Source organism: Nipponia nippon, unplaced genomic scaffold (assembly GCF_047370975.1).
Source record: "Nipponia nippon isolate SJK-2023a ecotype South Korea unplaced genomic scaffold, ASM4737097v1 scaffold_4, whole genome shotgun sequence".
Lineage (NCBI taxonomy): Eukaryota > Metazoa > Chordata > Aves > Pelecaniformes > Threskiornithidae > Nipponia > Nipponia nippon.
Window position 1 is genome coordinate 126,640,654 of NW_028262358.1, and position 17,429 is coordinate 126,658,082.

The 17,429-nt window shown below is 73.9% G+C and overlaps 3 protein-coding genes and 2 non-coding genes across 7 annotated transcripts; 2 read left to right on the forward strand and 3 right to left on the reverse strand.

Annotated features, from left to right (window-relative positions):
* Positions 1 to 2,665: 2,665 nt before the first annotated feature.
* LOC148053549 (U1 spliceosomal RNA) lies at positions 2,666 to 2,829 on the forward strand. The gene has a single exon (XR_015709044.1). It is a non-coding gene; the product is annotated as a U1 spliceosomal RNA (small nuclear RNA).
* A 638-nt stretch (positions 2,830 to 3,467) lies between these two features.
* Positions 3,468 to 3,631, reverse strand: LOC148053550 (U1 spliceosomal RNA). Its single transcript, XR_015709051.1, has one exon. It is a non-coding gene; the product is annotated as a U1 spliceosomal RNA (small nuclear RNA).
* Positions 3,632 to 4,064: 433 nt separating this feature from the next.
* Positions 4,065 to 7,928, reverse strand: ATRAID (all-trans retinoic acid induced differentiation factor). 2 transcript variants are annotated; one of them, XM_087776293.1, is made up of 7 exons: positions 7,716 to 7,905; positions 7,117 to 7,247; positions 6,770 to 6,841; positions 4,866 to 4,937; positions 4,649 to 4,770; positions 4,440 to 4,540; positions 4,065 to 4,333 (listed from the first exon to the last, which is right to left on the reverse strand). In XM_087776293.1, the coding sequence occupies exons 1-7, from the start codon at positions 7,779 to 7,781 to the stop codon at positions 4,229 to 4,231; spliced, it is 669 nt and encodes a 222-aa protein (XP_087632419.1). In that variant the 5' UTR covers positions 7,782 to 7,905; the 3' UTR covers positions 4,065 to 4,228. The 2 variants fall into 2 exon arrangements, with proteins under 2 accessions (XP_087632419.1, XP_087632418.1); XM_087776292.1 differs by having other exon boundaries at positions 4,440 to 4,770; positions 7,716 to 7,928.
* Positions 7,929 to 8,170: 242 nt separating this feature from the next.
* SLC5A6 (solute carrier family 5 member 6) lies at positions 8,171 to 14,521 on the forward strand. Of its 2 annotated transcripts, XM_087776282.1 has the most exons (16): positions 8,171 to 8,240; positions 10,255 to 10,733; positions 11,151 to 11,216; positions 11,286 to 11,337; positions 11,438 to 11,505; positions 11,609 to 11,763; positions 11,995 to 12,135; positions 12,224 to 12,353; positions 12,450 to 12,538; positions 12,615 to 12,727; positions 12,812 to 12,879; positions 12,988 to 13,074; positions 13,187 to 13,371; positions 13,475 to 13,578; positions 13,646 to 13,767; positions 13,858 to 14,521. In XM_087776282.1, exons 2-16 carry the CDS (start codon positions 10,404 to 10,406, stop codon positions 14,005 to 14,007), a joined length of 1,860 nt encoding a protein of 619 aa, XP_087632408.1. In that variant the 5' UTR covers positions 8,171 to 8,240; positions 10,255 to 10,403; the 3' UTR covers positions 14,008 to 14,521. The 2 variants fall into 2 exon arrangements, with proteins under 2 accessions (XP_087632408.1, XP_087632409.1); XM_087776283.1 differs by lacking the exon at positions 8,171 to 8,240 and having other exon boundaries at positions 10,181 to 10,733; positions 11,269 to 11,337.
* Positions 14,522 to 14,906: 385 nt separating this feature from the next.
* On the reverse strand, positions 14,907 to 16,740 carry TCF23 (transcription factor 23). Its single transcript, XM_087776841.1, has 3 exons — positions 16,376 to 16,740; positions 15,736 to 15,987; positions 14,907 to 15,407 (listed from the first exon to the last, which is right to left on the reverse strand). Exons 1-3 carry the CDS (start codon positions 16,607 to 16,609, stop codon positions 15,138 to 15,140), a joined length of 756 nt encoding a protein of 251 aa, XP_087632967.1. The 5' UTR covers positions 16,610 to 16,740; the 3' UTR covers positions 14,907 to 15,137.
* Positions 16,741 to 17,429: the final 689 nt, after the last annotated feature.

Sequence of the window (17,429 nt, forward strand, 5' to 3'; positions counted from 1 at the left end):
AACACCCACAGGCTTGGGGCATCCACCACCCCGCCAGGAAGCCTGTGCCAGGCCTTGACCACCCTCTCGGTAAAGAAATGCTTCCTCATGTCCAGCCTGAGCCTCCCCTGATGCAGCTTTGAGCCGTTCCCAGGCGTCCCGTCCCTGGATCCCAGGGAGAAGAGATCAGCGCCTCCCTGTCCACGTCCCCTCCGCAGGAAGCTGCGGGGAGCAATGAGGTCGCCTCTCAGCCTCCTTCCCTCCGAACGAGAGAAGCCCAGAGCCCTCAGCCGCTCCTCAGAGGCCATGCCTTCCAGCCTCGTCACCAGCTGAGCGCTCCTCCTCCGGAGGCGTTCGAGGACCTTCACGTCCTTCCCAAACGGCGGGGCCCAGCCCTGCGCACAGTACCCCAGGTGAGGCCGCAGCGGCGCTGACTACAGCGGGACAATCCCCCCTCTTGGCCGGCCGGCCACGCTGTGTTCGATGTCCCCCGGGACGCGGTTTGCCCCCTCGGTGCCAGGGCACACTGCTGGCTCCTGTTGAGCCTGCTGCCGACCAGCACCCCCAGACCCCTTCCTGCAGGGCTGCTCCCCAGCCGCCGCTCTCCCAGTTTGGACTTGTGCCCGGCGTTACTCTGTCCCGGGTGCAGAATCCGGCATTTGTTCTTGTTACATTTCATGCCGTTGATGATTGCCCAGTCCTCCAACCCATCTGGATCCCTCTGCAGGGCCTCTTGGCCCTCGGGAGAGTCAACAGCACCTCCCAGTTTGGTATCGTTGCCGAACTTGCTAATGGGACGTTCAACTCCTGCACCCGGATCGCCGATAAATATATTGACCAGCGCTGGGCCTAGGATTGAGCCCGGAGGAGCACCGCTGGTGACCGGTCGCCAGCCAGACGCAGCCCCGTTCCCTGCAGCCCTTTGAGCCCTGCCGTTCAGCCAGTTCTTCACCCGGCGCACCGCGAACCCGCTCGTCCCACAGCTGGACACCTTGTCCGGCAGGATGCCGTGAGGGACGGTGCCAAAAGCCTTGCTGAAATCCAGAGAAACTACATCCACCGCCTTCCCTTCAGCCGCTGGGCGGGTGACCTTATCACAGAAAGATACCCAGTGAGTCAGGGCTTTCCCTTCGGGAACCCGTGCCGACCGCGCCTGACGACGGCGGTGTTCTTTAGACGCCTTTCGGTAGCACCCGGGACGCTCTTCTCCGTGGTTTTCCTGGGCGCTGAGGCCAGACTCCCAGGTCTGTCGCTTGCCGGGTCTTCCCCACGCCCTTCGGGACAGCTGGAACAACCTCGGCCAGCTTCCAGCCAGCGGGGGCCTGCCCAGACTCCCGAGACCTTCGGCAGGCGATCGAGAGGGGTCCTGCCGTAACGTCCGCCAGCCCCTTCAGCGCTCCGGGGTGAATCCCACCGGGCCCCGCGGCCTTGCGAACGTTCAGCGGGTACAGCCGGACCCCGGCAACGTCGGTGCCCGCAAGCGGGGAGTCCCTGTTCCCGCAGCCGGGGTCCCCCGACTCGGGGACCGGGCAGCCCCCGGTCCGTCAGCAGGATTAAAGACGGAGGCAAAAGCCGCACCGAACGCCTCTGCCTTTCCTTCCCCCCGGGTGCTGGGCGTCCATCTTCGAGAAGCCTCGGTCCCACGTTTTCCTTAGGCCTCCCCTTGCTGGTGACGCCCTCGGAAGCCTTTCTCGCCTGCCACGGCACCAGCCAGCGCCAGCTCCAGCCGAGCGTCGGCCTTTGGCGTTTGCTCCCCCGGGTGCGAACCAGGGCTCCGCGCGCCTCCTGCGGCGCCCGACCTCGCCTCCCGGGACGGAGCCGCGTCCTCGTCCTCCGCGCCCCACGAGGAGGCCCCCGCTCAGCCCGGGCAGGTTCCCCGGGGCCGCCGCGCAGGGGCTCCCCGAGCAGCTCGGGGTCGGCTCCCCGGCTCCCCCGGAGCCGCTCGGCCGCCCTCCTCTCTCCCGACACCGACGACGGCGGCCCCAGCGGGTGGCGGTGCCCGCGGCCGGGCCAGGCCCCGCCGCCCGCCCGAGCCCCGCCCCGGGCACGGCGGGAGCCGGGGGGCCCCTTCCCGCCGGCGCCCGGGCCCCCTCGCAGCGGGGCTCATCGTCCGCCGCGGCGCGGCCGGGGCGGCCCGGGGCCGCGGGTCGGGGGGGGCGGCGCCGGCGTTCCCGGCCGCGGGGAGCCGAGCGCCGGGGCCCGCCGAGCGGAGCGGCTCTGGGCCGGGGCCGGGGCCGGCTGCCGGCGGGGGGGCGCGGGGCAGCGGCCCCCGGCACCGGCGCGGCGGGAGCGAAGAGGCTGCGGGCGGCGGGAGCGGGCCCTGCGCGGCGGCGACGGAGCGGTGCCGGGCGGGAGGGGGAGCGGAGGCCCCGCCCCGCCCGGTCTGGCCCCGCCCCTCGGCCCGCGCCCCGCGCCGCTGCCGGCGGCGCCGCTCCGGGGGGCGTGGCGTGTCGGTCTGTGGGCGTGCCCATGGAGATGAGCGGCGCGCGGGCTGCCGGGACCCCCTGGCGCCGGGTCGGCGAGGGGCAGCGTGTCGCGCGGGCGCGGCGCGGGGTGTTCGTGGCGTCGTGTCGCGGGGCGCGTGCGGCGCGGGTTGTTGTCGTGGTCGTGGTCGTGCGGGGTGTCGTGTGCGTGCGCTGAGTGTGTGTGGGCGGGGGTGCGGGGGTGTGGCGGGGCGTGGGGGTGCATACTTACCTGGCAGGGGAGACACCATGATCAGGCAGGTGGTTTTCCCAGGGCGAGGCTCCCCCCCTGCACTCCGGGTGTGCTGACCCCTGCGATTTCCCCAAATGCGGGAAACTCGACTGCATAATTTGTGGTAGTGGGGGACTGCGTTCGCGCTCTCCCCTGGCGTGGCGGTGCCAAGGACAGAGCTGAGCGGGGCTGGGGCTGGGGCTGGGGCTGGGGTGTGGGGGCCCGTGCTGCAGGCGGCGGGGTCCGCGGCAGCCGGGGCTTGGGGGGCGGGCGGAGCGGGGCGTTGGGCGGCGGGAGCGGGTGGCCCGGTGCCCGAGGCGATGGCCGCGGCCCGGCGGCGTGTGGCGGCCCTGGCCGCCGCGGGGTGCCGAGTCGGGCCCCGCCGGTACCGGCGGCGTGCCCAGCCCCGGCGCGGCGGGCGCCGGTGCCCGGGGCGCTCGGGGTCCCTGCTCTCCCGTCCCCTGGCCTCGCTGCTGGACTTGGTCCTTCCCGTCCCCAGCGCAAGCCCTTCCTCCCCCTCCTCCTCCTGCTCCTCCTCCTCCTCCTCTCCCCATCCCATCCCCTGAGGCGCTCAGCACCGTGCCTCTGCCCTCCGCTCGCACCATCCAGGCCCCGCTCCAGCCTCTCCCGTCCCCGCGGGATCAGCCCCGCACCCCGCGGCCACTGCCCTGCCCAACCCGGGAAGCAGTCCCGGCGGGAGCCGCGGGGAGGCGCCACCGAGGCCCCGCCAAGCCGTTGAGATACCGGCTCGGTGACACCGGCCCCGCTCAGCTCTGTCCTTGGCACCGCCACGCCAGGGGAGAGCGCGAACGCAGTCCCCCACTACCACAAATTATGCAGTCGAGTTTCCCGCATTTGGGGAAATCGCAGGGGTCAGCACACCCGGAGTGCAGGGGGGGAGCCTCGCCCTGGGAAAACCACCTGCCTGATCATGGTGTCTCCCCTGCCAGGTAAGTATGCACCCCCACGCCCCGCCACACCCCCGCACCCCCGCCCACACACACTCAGCGCACGCACACGACACCCCGCACGACCACGACCACGACAACAACCCGCGCCGCACGCGCCCCGCGACACGACGCCACGAACACCCCGCGCCGCGCCCGCGCGACACGCTGCCCCTCGCCGACCCGGCGCCAGGGGGTCCCGGCAGCCCGCGCGCCGCTCATCTCCATGGGCACGCCCACAGACCGACACGCCACGCCCCCGGCGCTACCCCGCCGCGGCCCCGGCTCAGGGCGCTGCCGGGGCCCGGGGAGCAGCGGGAGCCCTTCCCCCTCGGGGCGGGGGTGGAGGCGGCGCCCCCAGCCCCCGGTCCGTCCCCCCCAAAGCGGCCTGCGGGGTCCCGCACCCTGGCTGCCCCGGGAAGGAAGGAGTCGGACAGACACACGGACAGGGTGCTGCGGGCTTTATTCATCACATGGCAAGCCAGACCCCAGGGCACAGAGCCCCGAGGGCATGGAGCCCCCCGGGACCCGGAGCCCCCAGCAGCCCGAGTCCCCCCGCCCTGCCCCTGGCCTCAGCAGAGGGGCTGGTGCAGACCCCCGCTCCCCGCTCAGGGGGTCTTGGCTTTCCGGCGCTGGGTGCCCCACAGCAGCAGTGCCAGGGCCAGGGTGACGGCTCCCAGGATCCCGCAGAAGAGCAGCACGGGGAACGTGCCCTGCGAGGACGCGGCAGTGAGCGGCGCTGCCCCCCGCCGCCTCGCGCAGCCCCAGCTCCGGCCGGGGGGCGCTCAGAGAGGGGGGGTCCATCCTGCGGGCGCTCACCTCGCGCAGGCACTTGTAGCCGTGGAAGGGGCTGTCGCAGAGGCACTGGATGAGGCCGGGGCCATCCGGGGCACAGGCGGCGTTCTCAGGGCACGGCCAGGCTGGCGGAGCAGAGCGGGGGGTCACGGGGCCAAGCCAGGGCCAGCCCCCACCTGCCAGCCCCATGGCACCCAGTGCCAGGGACGCGACCCCCCGGCCCCCCACCCTACCGAGCTCCCCGGAGCTGTTGCAGGGGCTCCTCTGGCCCTGGCAGAGCCGGCTGCTCCCGTCAGTCGTCACCTCCTCCCAGGCGCTGCTCCCACCCGGGCACTCCAGCGCCAGCGGCACCGCGCTGGGGAGCAGAGCTCAGCACCCGGCACCGCGCTGGGGAGCCGAGCCCAGCACCCGGCACTGCGGCGGCGCCCACGCCACCCCCCCAGTACTCACAGGCGCTGCAGGTGGATGAAGCCCAGGAAGGAGCCGTCGGGGAGGGCTGTCAGGGGGTTCCCCGTCAGGTCCCTGCAAACACACCAGGCGCCATGGACCCCTGCCTGCCACTGCCCCCAGACAGCACCGGCCCCAGCCCGGCCCCGGGGGTGCCCCTGTGCAGGGCAGGCGAGGGCTGTGGAACAGGGCGGGGGTCCTCTCTCTGCACCGCATCACTGCCTGGGGCCAGGCTGCTCCCCGGCAGGGACAGTGGCCCCAGGGAAGGGACAAGGCACCTCTGGGATGGTGTCAGAGGCTCACAGAGAGGTTTGGGTTGGACCTTAAAGATCACCTGGTTCCAACCCCCCGCCATGGGCAGACACCTTCCACCAGACCCGGGTGCTCAAAGCCCCGTCCAGCCTGGCCTTGAGCACTGCCAGGATGGGGCATCCACAGCTTCTCTGGGCAGCCTGTGCCAGTGCCTCACCGCCCCCATGGTGAAGAATTTCTTCCCTATGTCCAATCTAACCCTACCCTCTTTCAGTTTAAAATTGTTGATCCTTGTCCTGTCGCCGCAGGCCCCGCTAAAAAGCCTGTCCCCACCTTTCTTGTCGGCCCCCGTTAGGCACGGAGAGGCCGCAATCAGCTCTGCCCGCAGCCTCCTCCTCTCCAGACTGAACCCCCCCAGCTCTCTCAGCCTTTCTCCCCAGCAGAGCTGCTCCAGCCTCTGACCATTTTGGTGGCCTCCCCTGGCCCCGCTCCAACAGCTCCATGTCCTTCCCGTGCTGAGGACCCCCGAGCTGGAGGCAGGGCTCCAGGGGGGTCTCCCCAGAGCGGGGCAGAGGGGCAGAATCCCCTCCCTCGCCCCGCTGCCCACGCTGCGGGGGATGCAGCCCAGGAGACGCTTGGCTTTCTGGGCCGCCGGCGCACATTGCCGGCTCGTGGCCAGCTTTCCATCCCCCAGCACCCCCAAGTCCTTCTCGGCAGGGCTGCTCTCCATCCCTCCGTCCCCCAGCCTGTGCTGATACCGGGGGTTGCCCCGACCCCGGTGCAGGACCTTGCCCTTGGCCTTGTTGGACCTCAAGAGGTTCACATGCGCTCACCCTCCCCGGTTCCTGGGGATGCCAGCCCCCCCTCCAGTGAATCAACCGCACCACACAGCTCAGTGTGCTTTGCAGACCTGCTGAGGGTGCACACAACCCCACTATGTCGTTAATGAAGACACTGAACAGTACCGGTCCCAGCACGGACCCCTGAGGGACACCACTCATCACCGATCTCCATTTGGACATTGGGTCGTTCGTTGACTGCAGCTCTTTGGAGGTGGCCATCCAGCCAGCTCCTTATCCACCAAACCGGACTCTCTCCAATTTAGTGACAAGGACGTTGTGCAAGACTGCGTCAAAAGCCTTACAGCAGTCAAGACAGACGACAGCGGCTGCTCCTCCCTCATGCACCAGCAGGGCCCCTCCGTCGCAGAAGGCCGCCAGGTCAGGCACGATTTGCCCTTGGGGAGCCGCGCTGGCTGTCCCGCATCACCTCCCTGCCACCCCTAGGCCTTGACAGAGCTTCCAGGAGGATCTGCTCCGTGCGCTGACTGGGCAGAGGTGAGGCTGCCCGGTCGCTGGCTCCCAGCGTCCCCCCGTATAAAAATGGGGGTGATGTTTCCCTTTTTCCAGTCACCGGGGACTCCCCCGACTGCCACCGCTGCTCAAACGCGATCGAGAGTGGCTGGTGTCCCCTGGGTAGCGGGGTGCTGGGGGCCTGGGGACGGCGGAGGTGGTGCTGGGGACCGGTGAGGCAGGGCTGCGCTGGCCCAGGGGCCCATCGAGGGGGGGTCCCACCAGACCTGCCGCAGACCCCCCTCCCTGCCTGGCCCAGCCCCTCGTGGGGAGCAGCAGGGGCACGAGGGGATGCGGACTCACAGGACGACAGCGGCGGCGGCCTCGGCCAGCCCCGGGGGGAGGCTGCACAGGGAGCAGTTGCTCAGGTCCAGCCTGGGGCAGGAGGGGGCAGCGGTCGGGGAGGGATGGCAGCATGCCAGGCACCCCCATCCTGCGTGCCCCCCACCCCCTGCATTCCCCTGACCCCCCACGTGTCCCCCAACACCCACCCTGTCACCCCCCTGCGTCAGGCACCCTCCCGCACCCACCCCCAGCACCCGCACCCATGTGGCCCCCCGACTCCCTCTGTGCACCCCCACTGCACGCCAGCCCGCGCACCCCCCGCCCGTGGACCCCCATTTCCCCCCCCGGTCCCCCCCGGCCCCTACCCGAGCAGCCGCTCTGGGCGGGCGCCCCGCTCCCGGCAGCAGCGCCCCTCGCTCTCGGTGCCGGCCCGGGACGCGCAGTACTGGGCCACGACGGAGCCGTGCTGCAGCGGCCCGGGGCAGAGCCCGCACACCTGGGGCGGGGGCGTTCGCTGGGGCACGGGCGGCGCCCGCACGGGCACCCCCCGACCCCCGGGCCCCCCCCCCCCCCCGGGCACCCCCACCCCGGGCACCCCCCGACCCCCGGGCACCTCCCACCCGGGCACCCCCACCCCGGGCACCCCCCGATCCCCGGGCCCCCCCCCCCCCCCCGGGCACCCCCACCCCGGGCACCCCCTGACCCCCGGGCACCTCCCACCCGGGCACCCCCCGACCCCCGGACCCCCTCCGGGCACCTCCCACCCGGGCACCCCCACCCCGGGCACCCCCCGACCCGCGGGCCACGCCCAGAACCCCTGACTCCCGGAGCCCCCCGATCCGAGCACCCCTGGCCCGGGCACCCCCCGACCCCCAGCACCCCCGAGCCCCGGGCCCCCCCGGAGCCCCCCGACGCCCGGCACCCCCGAGCCCTGGGCATCCCCGCCCCGGGCCCCGCCGCTCACGGCCGCGCCGGCGGCGGCCCGGGGCAGCGGCAGGAGGAGGAGGAGAAGGAGGAGGAAGGCGCCCATGGCCCCGGCCGAGCCCGGGCACGCCCCGCCCCCCCGGGGCTCTTCCGGCACCGCCCCACCGGACACGCCCGGTGCGGGAAGGGCGGGGAGTTCCGGGCGGCCGAGGGACCGGACCGGGGCATCCGGAGGCCCCGGAGGGGTGGGCGGCCGCGGGGCGGGACAGTGCCGTGCCCCCCCCCCCCGCCCCGGGCGCCCTCTGGACCCCGGGCGGCGGCGAGGGGCTGCCGGGGCGCGGTGACCTGCCCGGGGCAGCGGGGCGGGGCGGGGGCGGGGCGGGGGCGGCCCCACGTGGGACCCCGCCTGCGGCGGCCGCCACCGCCATCACGGCGCGCGGGGGCCGGGCGGAAGGGGCGGGGAGGGCAGCGCTGCCCCCCCCCCCCCCCGGGCGTCATCAGCGCGCGCCGGCGGCGGTCAGCGCGGCACGTGGGCCGGGCTCAGCCGCGCCGCTCGCCGCCGCCGGTGAGTGTCGCGCCGGGGCCCAGCAAGGTCACCGCCCGCCCCCGACCGGCAGCGGCCCCGCCGGGCTCCGACCGCACGCCGGGGCCGGTGCGGGGGGTCGCGGTGCCGGGGCTCATCCTGCGGCCGCCAGCCTCGGCCGACACCGGCGGCACCGGGGAGCCGGGGCTGGGGTCAGCGGGGACACCGGGGAAGGGGAGCAGGGCCGTGGCCCGGCGTCACCGGGGACACCGGGGCTGGGCGGCGGCGCCTCGAGCGGGGTCACCGGGGACAGCGCGGAACAAGGAAGTTCGAGGCAGGGGCACCGGGGACGGGAGGGGCCGGGCCTCGGCGGGGTCACCGCGGGCACCGGGCGGCGGGAGGCGCGCGGCGGGGAGCGGGGCCGCAGCCCGGGGGCGCCGCGGTCTGGGGACACGGGGACCGCAGAGGCAGAGGAGGGGGCGGCGGGGCCGGGGCCGCCGGCGGACGCCGCGGGTGGGGGCAGCGGGGCCTCAGGGCCGCCGGGGAGCCTTGGGCGGGCACGCGGGGCCGGCGGAGCCCCGTGTTGAGTCTCCGCTGTGGAATGCGGCGGGGCGACCTTGGACCCTGCCCAGGAGCCGCCGGGGACGGGACGGCGGCGTGCGAGGCGCTGCCCTCTCACCCGCTTCCCCTGCCAGCACAGCCGCCCCGACCCCCGCGGCGGGCAGGCCCGGGCGAGCCGTGGGGCGCAGGGGTGCCAGGCGGGGCCCGGCCTCATCCCCCCGAGCACGCCGCAAGCGGGCGCTCCTCCGGGGATCGCGGGGGGCGCAGCGCCGGCCCCCTGCCTGCCCCCGCCACCGCCGGCCTGGATTCATCCTCCGTGTGCCCCGTGGCAGCCCCCAACGCCGCCCCGCCGGTGCGGCGGCGGGGGGCCCCTCCGCATCCTGCAGCCCCTGCCCTGCCGGTGCCCGCCGTCGCCCCAGCACTCGCCGCTCCTGGCTCCCTGCTCCCTGCAGCCCCGTGCCCGCTGGCGGAGGCGGAGGGGGGGTCGCTGCTCGTGCCCCCTCCCTGTCCCGCTCCCGGGGCTGCCCGGCCGCCCCCTCCTGCGCTGCAGGGGCTGGGGGCAGAGGCTGGGTCGGGGCCCCTGAGGATGTGCCTGTGCGTGGGGCAGGGGGGGTGCCAGGGCCAGCAGTGGCTCGGGCGTCTGCTCCATCTGGCTGCTGCCCAGAACCTCTGCGGCTGTCAGTCCTGCTCCGTCCATCTGTCTATCCCTGGCTGCATGGGGCACGTGTTGGGGGTCACCCTGCCCAACCTTTGCTCAGCTGGGCCTGGGCGCTCCTCCTGCATCTCCTCGCCGGTGCAGACTGGGCTCTGCTGCCCGTCCGTCTGCCCTCCCCAGCCCCGTCCGTGGGTCCTGCGGGGTCAGGGGCTGCCAGCGGGGCCGATCCTGCAGGGTGGGCCGGTGTGGAGGCGGCCGCTCCAGCACCAGCAGAGCTGTGCCAGCACCGGGACAGCTGGCTGGCGCCAGGGCCGAGGCAGTTGTGCGAGGCTTGGCTGGGCTCTCGCACCCCGGGCGGCTCTGCTGGGCTTGGTGGGGTGCGCGGTGCCGGGGTGGGTGGGTTGTGTTGTGTTTGGCTGCGGCAGGATCGGTGCTGCCGGGCTTGGCGGGGCTGTCCTGCACCGGGGGCGGTTGTGTTGGGTTTCGACACGCAGGGCTGGTTCTGCCGGGCTTGGCAGAGCTGAGTGGGGCTGGCAGGGCTGGTGCTGCCGGGGTCCTGGGTGGGACTGTTTTTGCAACCGTGGCCTCTGTGCTCTTTGGAAGAGGCTTCCGTTTCCCTTGGCGGGGGCAGGTTGAGCAGCCCAGGGGGTGGGCGCCGCAGCGCCGAGCCCAGCCCAGAAGGAGGAGGAGGGTTGAGGGGACGTTCCTCATCCAGCCTGGCCCCCCTGCGCCGGGTCCTTGAGGCTGAGACGGCGGCAGAGCGAGCGAAGGTCCCTGCAGTGTCAGGTGCAGCTCTCGGCGTCACCCGCCCAGCACTGACACCCGTCCCTCCTGCTGCAGCTCTGAGTGCCGGGAAGATGCCGGCCAGGACCTGCTGCCGGGGCGGCTGCCGGGGCTCGGCGTGCCCATGAGGCCAGCGGGGCGCAGCCGGGGTGGGCAGCTGGGCAGCAGCGGTGCCAGCAGGGCAGCAGCAACAGGAGACACTCGCCATGGAGTTCACGGTGATCGACTACAGCATCTTCGCGCTGCTGCTGGTGCTGTCGTCAGCCATCGGGCTCTTCTATGCGCTCAGCGGGGACCGGCAGCGCACGGTACAGGAATTCCTCCTGGCCAACCGCAACATGGGGTTCCTGCCTGTGGCCCTCTCCCTGCTGGCTACCTTCCAGTCGGCCGTGGCCATCCTGGGCGTGCCGGCCGAGATCTATCGCTTTGGCACCGAGTACTGGTTCCTTGGCTGCTCCTACTTCCTGGGGCTGCTCATCCCGGCCCACGTCTTCATCCCCGTCTTCTACCGCCTGCGCATCACCAGCACCTACGAGGTGAGCGGGCTCATCCCCGTGGGGACGGAGGGGGGCACGCGTGGAGCCCAGCGCCCGGCGGGACGTGCAGGCAGGTGCGTGGCCTCGGGGGACGAGCTGAGGGCGCCCGCCTGGGGTTTTGGCTCCCGGTCCCTCGCTGCCCTGTGCCCCTCTCCTGGTGCCCAGCCTGCCGTGCCCCACAGACGGGGCTCCCCCCCCCCGGCTTGTCCAGCACCCTGGGCACCTCGCCTGCCCTGGGCGGCGCTGGCCGGCCCTGTTGTGTCTGCGGCAGCAGGAGCCGAGGTGCTGGGACAGGGCTGCCTGCCCCCCTCCCCTCCCCCGCTGCCGTGGGGGAGACACGGGGGACGTGGGGGATGTCCCCCCTGCTCAGGACCCCGCATCCCTGCGGGACAGTGCCCTGACCCGTCTCCCCCGCAGTACCTGGAGCTGCGCTTCAACAAGACGGTGCGGATCTTCGGCACCGTCACCTTCATCTTCCAGATGGTGAGTGGGGCAGGGGGGTGTGGGGGGCAGGGGGGCCCGTGCACGGCTGCAGCGCTGCTCTCCCCGCAGGTCATCTACATGGGGGTGGTGCTCTACGCGCCCGCGCTGGCCCTCAACGCAGGTGAGGGGGGACGGGAGCTGGGGGGGCGACGCTGGAAGCCCCATCCTGCATGGGGGGGGGCTGCCACCCCCCACCCGTTAACGGCCTCTGCCACTTCTAGTGACGGGCTTTGACCTCTGGAGCGCGGTGCTCACCATGGGGCTGGTCTGCACGCTGTACACCACGCTGGTGAGTCCCTGCCTGCCGTGCCGCAGCGGGGCCGGCCGCTGCCTGGCCGTGGGGCGCCCTGTGCCCCCGCGGGGCTGCGTTGACGGGCGCCGTGCCTCCGCAGGGCGGGCTGAAGGCCGTCATCTGGACGGACGTCTTCCAGACGCTGGTGATGTTCGCGGGGCAGCTGGCTGTCATCGTGGTGGGCGCCCAGCGGGTGGGCGGCATGGCCCGCGTCTGGCGCCTGGCGGAGCAGGAGGGCAAGATCTCCGGCATTGAGTGAGCGGCCCGGCCCTGCCGTACCCTGTGCCGTGACGCCTTCACCCACCCGGGGCCGGGCGTCCCGTGTCACGCTGTGGGGACGTGGGGGGCAGCCAGGAAGGGCCTGGGGCGGGGGAGAGGGACCCCGGCACAGCAGGGGGGGTCATTCCTGCCGCCCCCTTTCCCGTGCCGTGGGGTGCCGGTGAGGACCCAGTGCCGTGACCCCCCCCCACCGCTGCCTCTCCGCAGCCTGGACCCCGACCCCTTCAAGCGGCACACCTTCTGGACCCTGGCGGTGGGGGGCGTCTTCATGATGCTGTCGCTGTATGGGGTGAACCAGGCGCAGGTGCAGCGGTACCTCAGCGCCCGCAGTGAGCGGGAGGCCAAGCTGTGAGTGGGGCCGGGGCTGGGGGTCCCGCGGTGGGGACGGGCCCCCCCGCCGCTCCCCCCACCTCTGATGCCTGCCCGGCGCCCGCAGCTCCTGCTACGCCGTCTTCCCCTGCCAGCAGATCGTCCTCTGCCTCAGCTGCCTGACGGGCCTCGTCATGTTCGTCTACAACCGGGAGCACCCGCTGGCGCCCGCCCAGCGCCCCAGCTCCTCCGACCAGGTGGGTGGCCAGGCCCCCTCCTTCCCGCAGCCTGCGGGGCCGGACCCCGCTGCCCTCAGCCCGCCGGCCCCACGGGCGCTGACCCCCCTGCCCCAGCTGGTGCTGTACTTCGTGATGGACGTGCTGCAGGACCTGCCAGGGCTGCCCGGGCTCTTTGTCGCCTGCCTCTTCAGCGGGTCCCTCAGGTGAGTGGGTGGCCCTGGGGCCGGCGGGGCTGGGGAGGTCCCGGCCGAGCCCTCTCCTGCTCCCTCTCCTCCCCAGCACCATCTCCTCTGCCTTCAACTCGCTGGCCACGGTGACGATGGAGGACCTGGTCCGGCCCCACTGCCCCGGGCTGTCGGAGTCGCGGGCCACGCTGCTCTCCAAGCTGCTGGGTGAGCGGGGGGCTGCACGGCGGGGGCTGGCACTGGCGGTGGGGGGTCCCCAGTGCCACCGTGACCCCCTGCTCCTGTCCCCAGCTCTTGGTTACGGATTGCTCTGCCTGGGGATGGCCTACGTGTCCTCCATGCTGGGCCCCGTGCTGCAGGTAGGGGCAGGGGTGCAGGCCCCCCAGCTCCGGCACCCAGCCGGCGGGCAGCCGGCAAAGGCTGCGGGCTGGGGCGAGGGGCCGGCGCTGAGGGCTGTGTCCCCACAGGCAGCCATCAGCATCTTCGGCATGGTGGGGGGCCCGCTCCTGGGGCTCTTCTGCCTGGGCATGTTCTTCCCCTGCGCCAACCCCACGGTGAGTGTCCCCTGCCCGGCCGGGGGCACGGACCCCGCGGGGGGCAGTGCCGGGGGGCCGGGGCGCCCCGAGCCCGGCCAGGGGTCAGCACTCTCCCTCTCCGCTGGCACAGGGTGCTGTCGTCGGACTGCTGGTGGGCCTGGCCATGGCCTTCTGGGTGGGCATCGGCAGCCTGCTGAGCAGCATGGGGGCGAACGGGGGGGCCCCCCCACCCAACAGCACCGCACTCCCCCCCGCGGGCAACCTCACCACCATCCTCGCCACCACCCTGCTGCCCTCCACGGCGGCCCCCCAGAGGTGAGCAGGATGGGGGGCTCGGCGCCGGGACGGGTGGTGCGGGGGTGCTGCTCTGTGCCCCCCGCCCCACCTCGTCCCCCCTGCCGACCCCCATCTTCCCCAGCCCCACGGGGCTGCAGAAGTTTTACAGCCTGTCCTACATGTGGTACAGCGCCCACAACTCCACCACCGTCATCTTGGTGGGGCTCCTGGTCAGCCTGCTCACCGGTGAGTGTGGGGGGGTGGGGGGCCGGCGGCAGGGCCCCCCTCGCTCACCCTCTGCTCTGCCCCCCAGGTCCCATGCCGGCAGCGGCCGTGGACCCCCGCACCATCTACCCCGTGCTGCCTCGCCTGCTCTGCTGCCTGCCCCAGAAGTACCGGCAGAGGCTCTGCTGCGGGGTGCGCTTCCCTGCTGAGGTGAGGGACCCAGACCCCAGCACCCTGGGGAGGGGAGCATGGGGTCGGTGCCCCTCCGTGCTCCTGCTGCCCCCCTCTCTGTCCCCGCAGGACGCCGACCACATGGATGCCACGGTGAAGAGCAATGGGGTGGCCAACGGCCTGGGCCCCCCCGGCCCTGGGTGGCAGGAGGAGGAGGGACAGGGCTACATCCGCGGGGCTGGGGCCCCCGCCTACGCCCTGCAGGAGACCTCCTTCTGAGACCCCCCCCGGCACGGGGGTCCCGGCCACCCCCCGTGCCCTTCCCCAGCACCCCGCTGGCCAGGGGGCTCAGACCCCCCACGGGGTGCCCGCACACGGCCAGAGAGCACCAAATAACCGGGAGGGACTGGGTCCCTGCCCAGGGGGGCTGGCCGGGCTGCACCCCGCCGCGGGCAGCACAGGGCTTCTCTGCCTTCGTCCGCACCGGGCTGGCCCCGAGCCCCGGGCCCTGCAGCTGCCTGCGCCGGGGCCGCTGCCGGTGCCCACGCCAGCCCCTGCCCCCTGGCCAGGGGGGCTCTGGGACCACGGCTGTGGGGGTCTGCCCGAGCGGTGCCCTCTCCCCCCCGGGCCGGGACCCTGCCCGGTTCCCCTGGCCTGGCCTCGTGCCTTACTGCACCGCTCCCGGGCCGGGGGCTGCCCAGGCCCCCAGGGCGCCGCGCGCCGCCCCCTCCTCCCAGCCCACCGTCACCCGTCTCCGTGTTTGTTGTCCCCCCAATAAATGGTGTGGAGCGCAGGTGTCAGAGGAGCCCTGGGACCAGCCCCACACATTGCCCCCTCCCCACCATGCCCCAGGAGCCTGCCGGGACGTGGGACCCCCGTCTGCCAAAGCAGCGGGGGGGCCCTGCTGTCCCCCGGGAGCGGGAACCTCGCCAGCCGGGGAGATTTATGGTGGCAGCCTTGGCTCTGGCCCCTTTCCCGTGGCGTGGGGCCGGTGGGGGGGCCCGGCCGGGGGAGCCAGGTGAGCGCAGCCGGTGGGGCGCCACGGCATGGCCGGGGGGTGCAGGGCCCCCGTTGCCCCATCCCCCCACCCTCTGGGCACAGCTGAGCCAGGGCAGGGCCCAGGGTGAGGGTCCCATGGGGGGCTTGTCCCGCAGCCCCTGGTGCAGCCGAGGCGGGTGGCGGGTGCTCGTGCCAGTTTATTGCTGTGGGTTGGGCCGGGTGGCCCCCCAGCCCCCATGGGCAGTGGGGGGGGCATGCACCCCCCACCCCCATCTCTGCCCACCCCGAGTGTCCCTGGGGTCCTGCCCCGCGTCCTGCCCCGCTGTGGCTGTGGGCAGGGTGAGGGCAGGGCTGGGCAGGGAGCCTGGGCATCCTGCTGCCCACCCTGTGCCCGTGGAGCTCAGGGACCCCTATGCAGGATGGGGGTGTGGATCCCCTTGGCACCCTCCCCCCCCCATCCTGGCCGCTGCCCCCTGATCCCCACCTGGGGCACGGCCTCCCTGTGCTGGGGGGGAGAGCAGGCGTGGGGGCCCCCGTGGCCGTGGGCACGCTTGGGGGTCGGGGGGGCTGTCCCCCAGGCCTGCGTGCTCGTGGCTGCTGGCGGCGGCGGCTGCCCCGGGGGGGTCAGGAGCGGGTCCCCCCCAAGGGCCGGCGTAGAGGCGGGAGCGCATCGGCCACTTCTGCAAGAGAGGGAGAGGGGTCGGTGCTAGGGGGGGTGGCCCCTTCTCCTCCTGCTCCCGGTGCCCCATGCCTGGGAACGGGGGGACCCCGGGGACCAGCTGCTGGTGTGCACGGGGCACACTGGGGGACCCCAGGGCGGAGGGGCTGCAAGCCGAGGCAATGGGTGCCGGCATGCGCTGGGGAGCCCAGGGACCAGCTGCGTCGTGCACTGGGGGACCCTGGTGGCTGGCTGCTGGCATGCATGGGGATAACGGGGGACCCCAGGGACCAGGTGCCATCATGCAAGGGGGACCCCGGGGACCGGTGCTGCGGAGCCCTGGGTCTCACCTTCACGGGGTGCAGGAGCGGGTGTCCGCGGCACGGGTGGGAGGGCAGGGGCGGGGGGGGCCCGCGGCCCAGCGCGTGGCTGAGGTGGGCGATGTAGCTGGTGGCCAGGACGAGGACATCCAGCTTGGAGAGCTTGGTGCCGGGGGGCACGGCGGGCAGGGCTGCCTGCAGCAACAGGAAAGCCCTGCGCAGCGCTCGCACCCGGCTCCGTTCCCGCGCTGCGTTCTGCGGGCACGGCAGCCCCGGGGGGGCCTGTGGCGAGAGGGCGTCTGAGCCGGCCCAGGGCCTGCAGCCGAGGCTGGGGCAGGCACCGTCACCCGCAATGGGACGGGGACAGCAGCCATCCACGATGCCACCTCTCCCCTGGGGAGCCGGGTGGCCCCAGCCCCTGGACCTGTGGGGTGTCCATGCCCCCGGGGCTGCGTCCCACCCACCCGCATGCCATGGGGCAGCCCGTGACCCCTGCCCGCACCCCACCGGCAGTCCTGCCCGCGACCTGCTCCCCCTCCCCGGCAGTCCCCTGCGGCCCCCTGCACCATCCGGCTCCGGTGCAGCAGGGCAAGGGGTGCAGGTGCGACCCCGAGGCTCCCTGCTGCCACCGCATGTGGGGTCCCGCTCTCATGCTCAGCCGGCTCCTTACCCGTCCTGCTGCTGGGGGGCTCCCCAGGTCACCAGGGTGGGCAGACGAGAGCCCCGGGCTCCTGCCTGCGCCCACTCCCCGGCAGCGCCGGGCGGCTCGCGGGGGGCTGCGGGTCCCTCTCCTGCCCTGGGAGCCGGGGGCGGCGGTGGTGGCGGCGGCCGGGGAGCAGCCGTACATGGCGGCCAGCCCCGCTCCGCACCCCCCGCCGGCGCCTGCCCCCGCGCTCTCGGCCATGCTGGGCCCCACCAGGCAGCCCCTGCCCACGCTCCTGCCTGCACCTCGGCCCCGCGAAGCGCCGGTGGGTCAAGGTGCCCCGGGGAGCGCCGTTGCGTCCCCCCGCCGCCTCCCGGCACAGCGCAGCCCGCAGCCTCGTCTGGACGGGCGTCTCGCCTCCCCCTCCTTGGCACCGTGGGATGAGCGGGAGGATACAGGCTGTCCCAGCCGGAGCCTCCCCCGGCCTGCAGCCGCCCACGGGAGCCCCGAGAGCCCCACAGCCCAGCCCCAGCGCCACCGGAGCCACCAAGCTGCAGGCAGGGCACCGAGCTGCAGGCAGGACACTGAGCCACGGGCAGGGCACTGTGCCAGGGGCAGGGCACCATGCCACAGGCAGGACACCCACACAAGGTCACACCTCGCCCTGGCCCCACGCGCAGCCTGTGCTCTCGAGGCCCGTGGGACAGCAGCCCGCTGCCGGCACGGGGGGCAGGCAGCTGCCTGCACCCACGGGCCCACCCCGCAGGGGGGTCCCTGCACCCGCTGCCGCCTGGCACGGCCCGAGGGGGTCCCCGGGGGCTGCGCCGTCCCCATCCCCCTGTTCCCGGGGGGCTCCCCGGCACCCGCGTCCTCGGCCGGGCAGCGGGGGCAGGACCGGGGCAGGACCGGGACAGGACCGGGCAGCGGGGGCAGGACCGGGGCAGGACCGGGACAGGACCAGGGCAGGACCGGGGCAGGACCGGGCAGCGGGGACAGGACCGGGGCAGGACCGGGGCAGGACCGGGACAGGACCGGGGCAGGACCGGGCAGCGGGGGCAGGACCGGGCAGCGGGGACAGGAC

Bases quoted from the DNA above. Each gene is read 5' to 3' on its own strand.
- TCF23 (XM_087776841.1), bottom strand. From the start codon at position 16,609: ATGGCCGAGAGCGCGGGGGCAGGCGCCGGCGGGGGGTGCGGAGCGGGG. The intron at 15,988-16,375 runs GTAAGGAGCCGG...CTCTCGCCACAG, and splicing joins GCCCCCCAGCAGCAGGACGG to GCCCCCCCGGGGCTGCCGTG. The intron at 15,408-15,735 runs GTGAGACCCAGG...CCTCTCTTGCAG, and splicing joins CGCTCCTGCACCCCGTGAAG to AAGTGGCCGATGCGCTCCCG.
- SLC5A6 (XM_087776283.1), top strand. From the start codon at position 10,322: ATGAGGCCAGCGGGGCGCAGCCGGGGTGGGCAGCTGGGCAGCAGCGGT. The intron at 12,539-12,614 runs GTGAGTGGGTGG...TCTCCTCCCCAG, and splicing joins CTCTTCAGCGGGTCCCTCAG to CACCATCTCCTCTGCCTTCA. The intron at 12,880-12,987 runs GTAGGGGCAGGG...GTGTCCCCACAG, and splicing joins TGCTGGGCCCCGTGCTGCAG to GCAGCCATCAGCATCTTCGG.
- ATRAID (XM_087776292.1), bottom strand. From the start codon at position 7,781: ATGGGCGCCTTCCTCCTCCTTCTCCTCCTCCTCCTGCCGCTGCCCCGG. The intron at 6,842-7,116 runs GTAGGGGCCGGG...CTCCTGCCCCAG, and splicing joins CGCCCAGAGCGGCTGCTCGG to GCTGGACCTGAGCAACTGCT. The intron at 4,771-4,865 runs GTGAGTACTGGG...TCTGCTCCCCAG, and splicing joins TTCATCCACCTGCAGCGCCT to CGCGGTGCCGCTGGCGCTGG.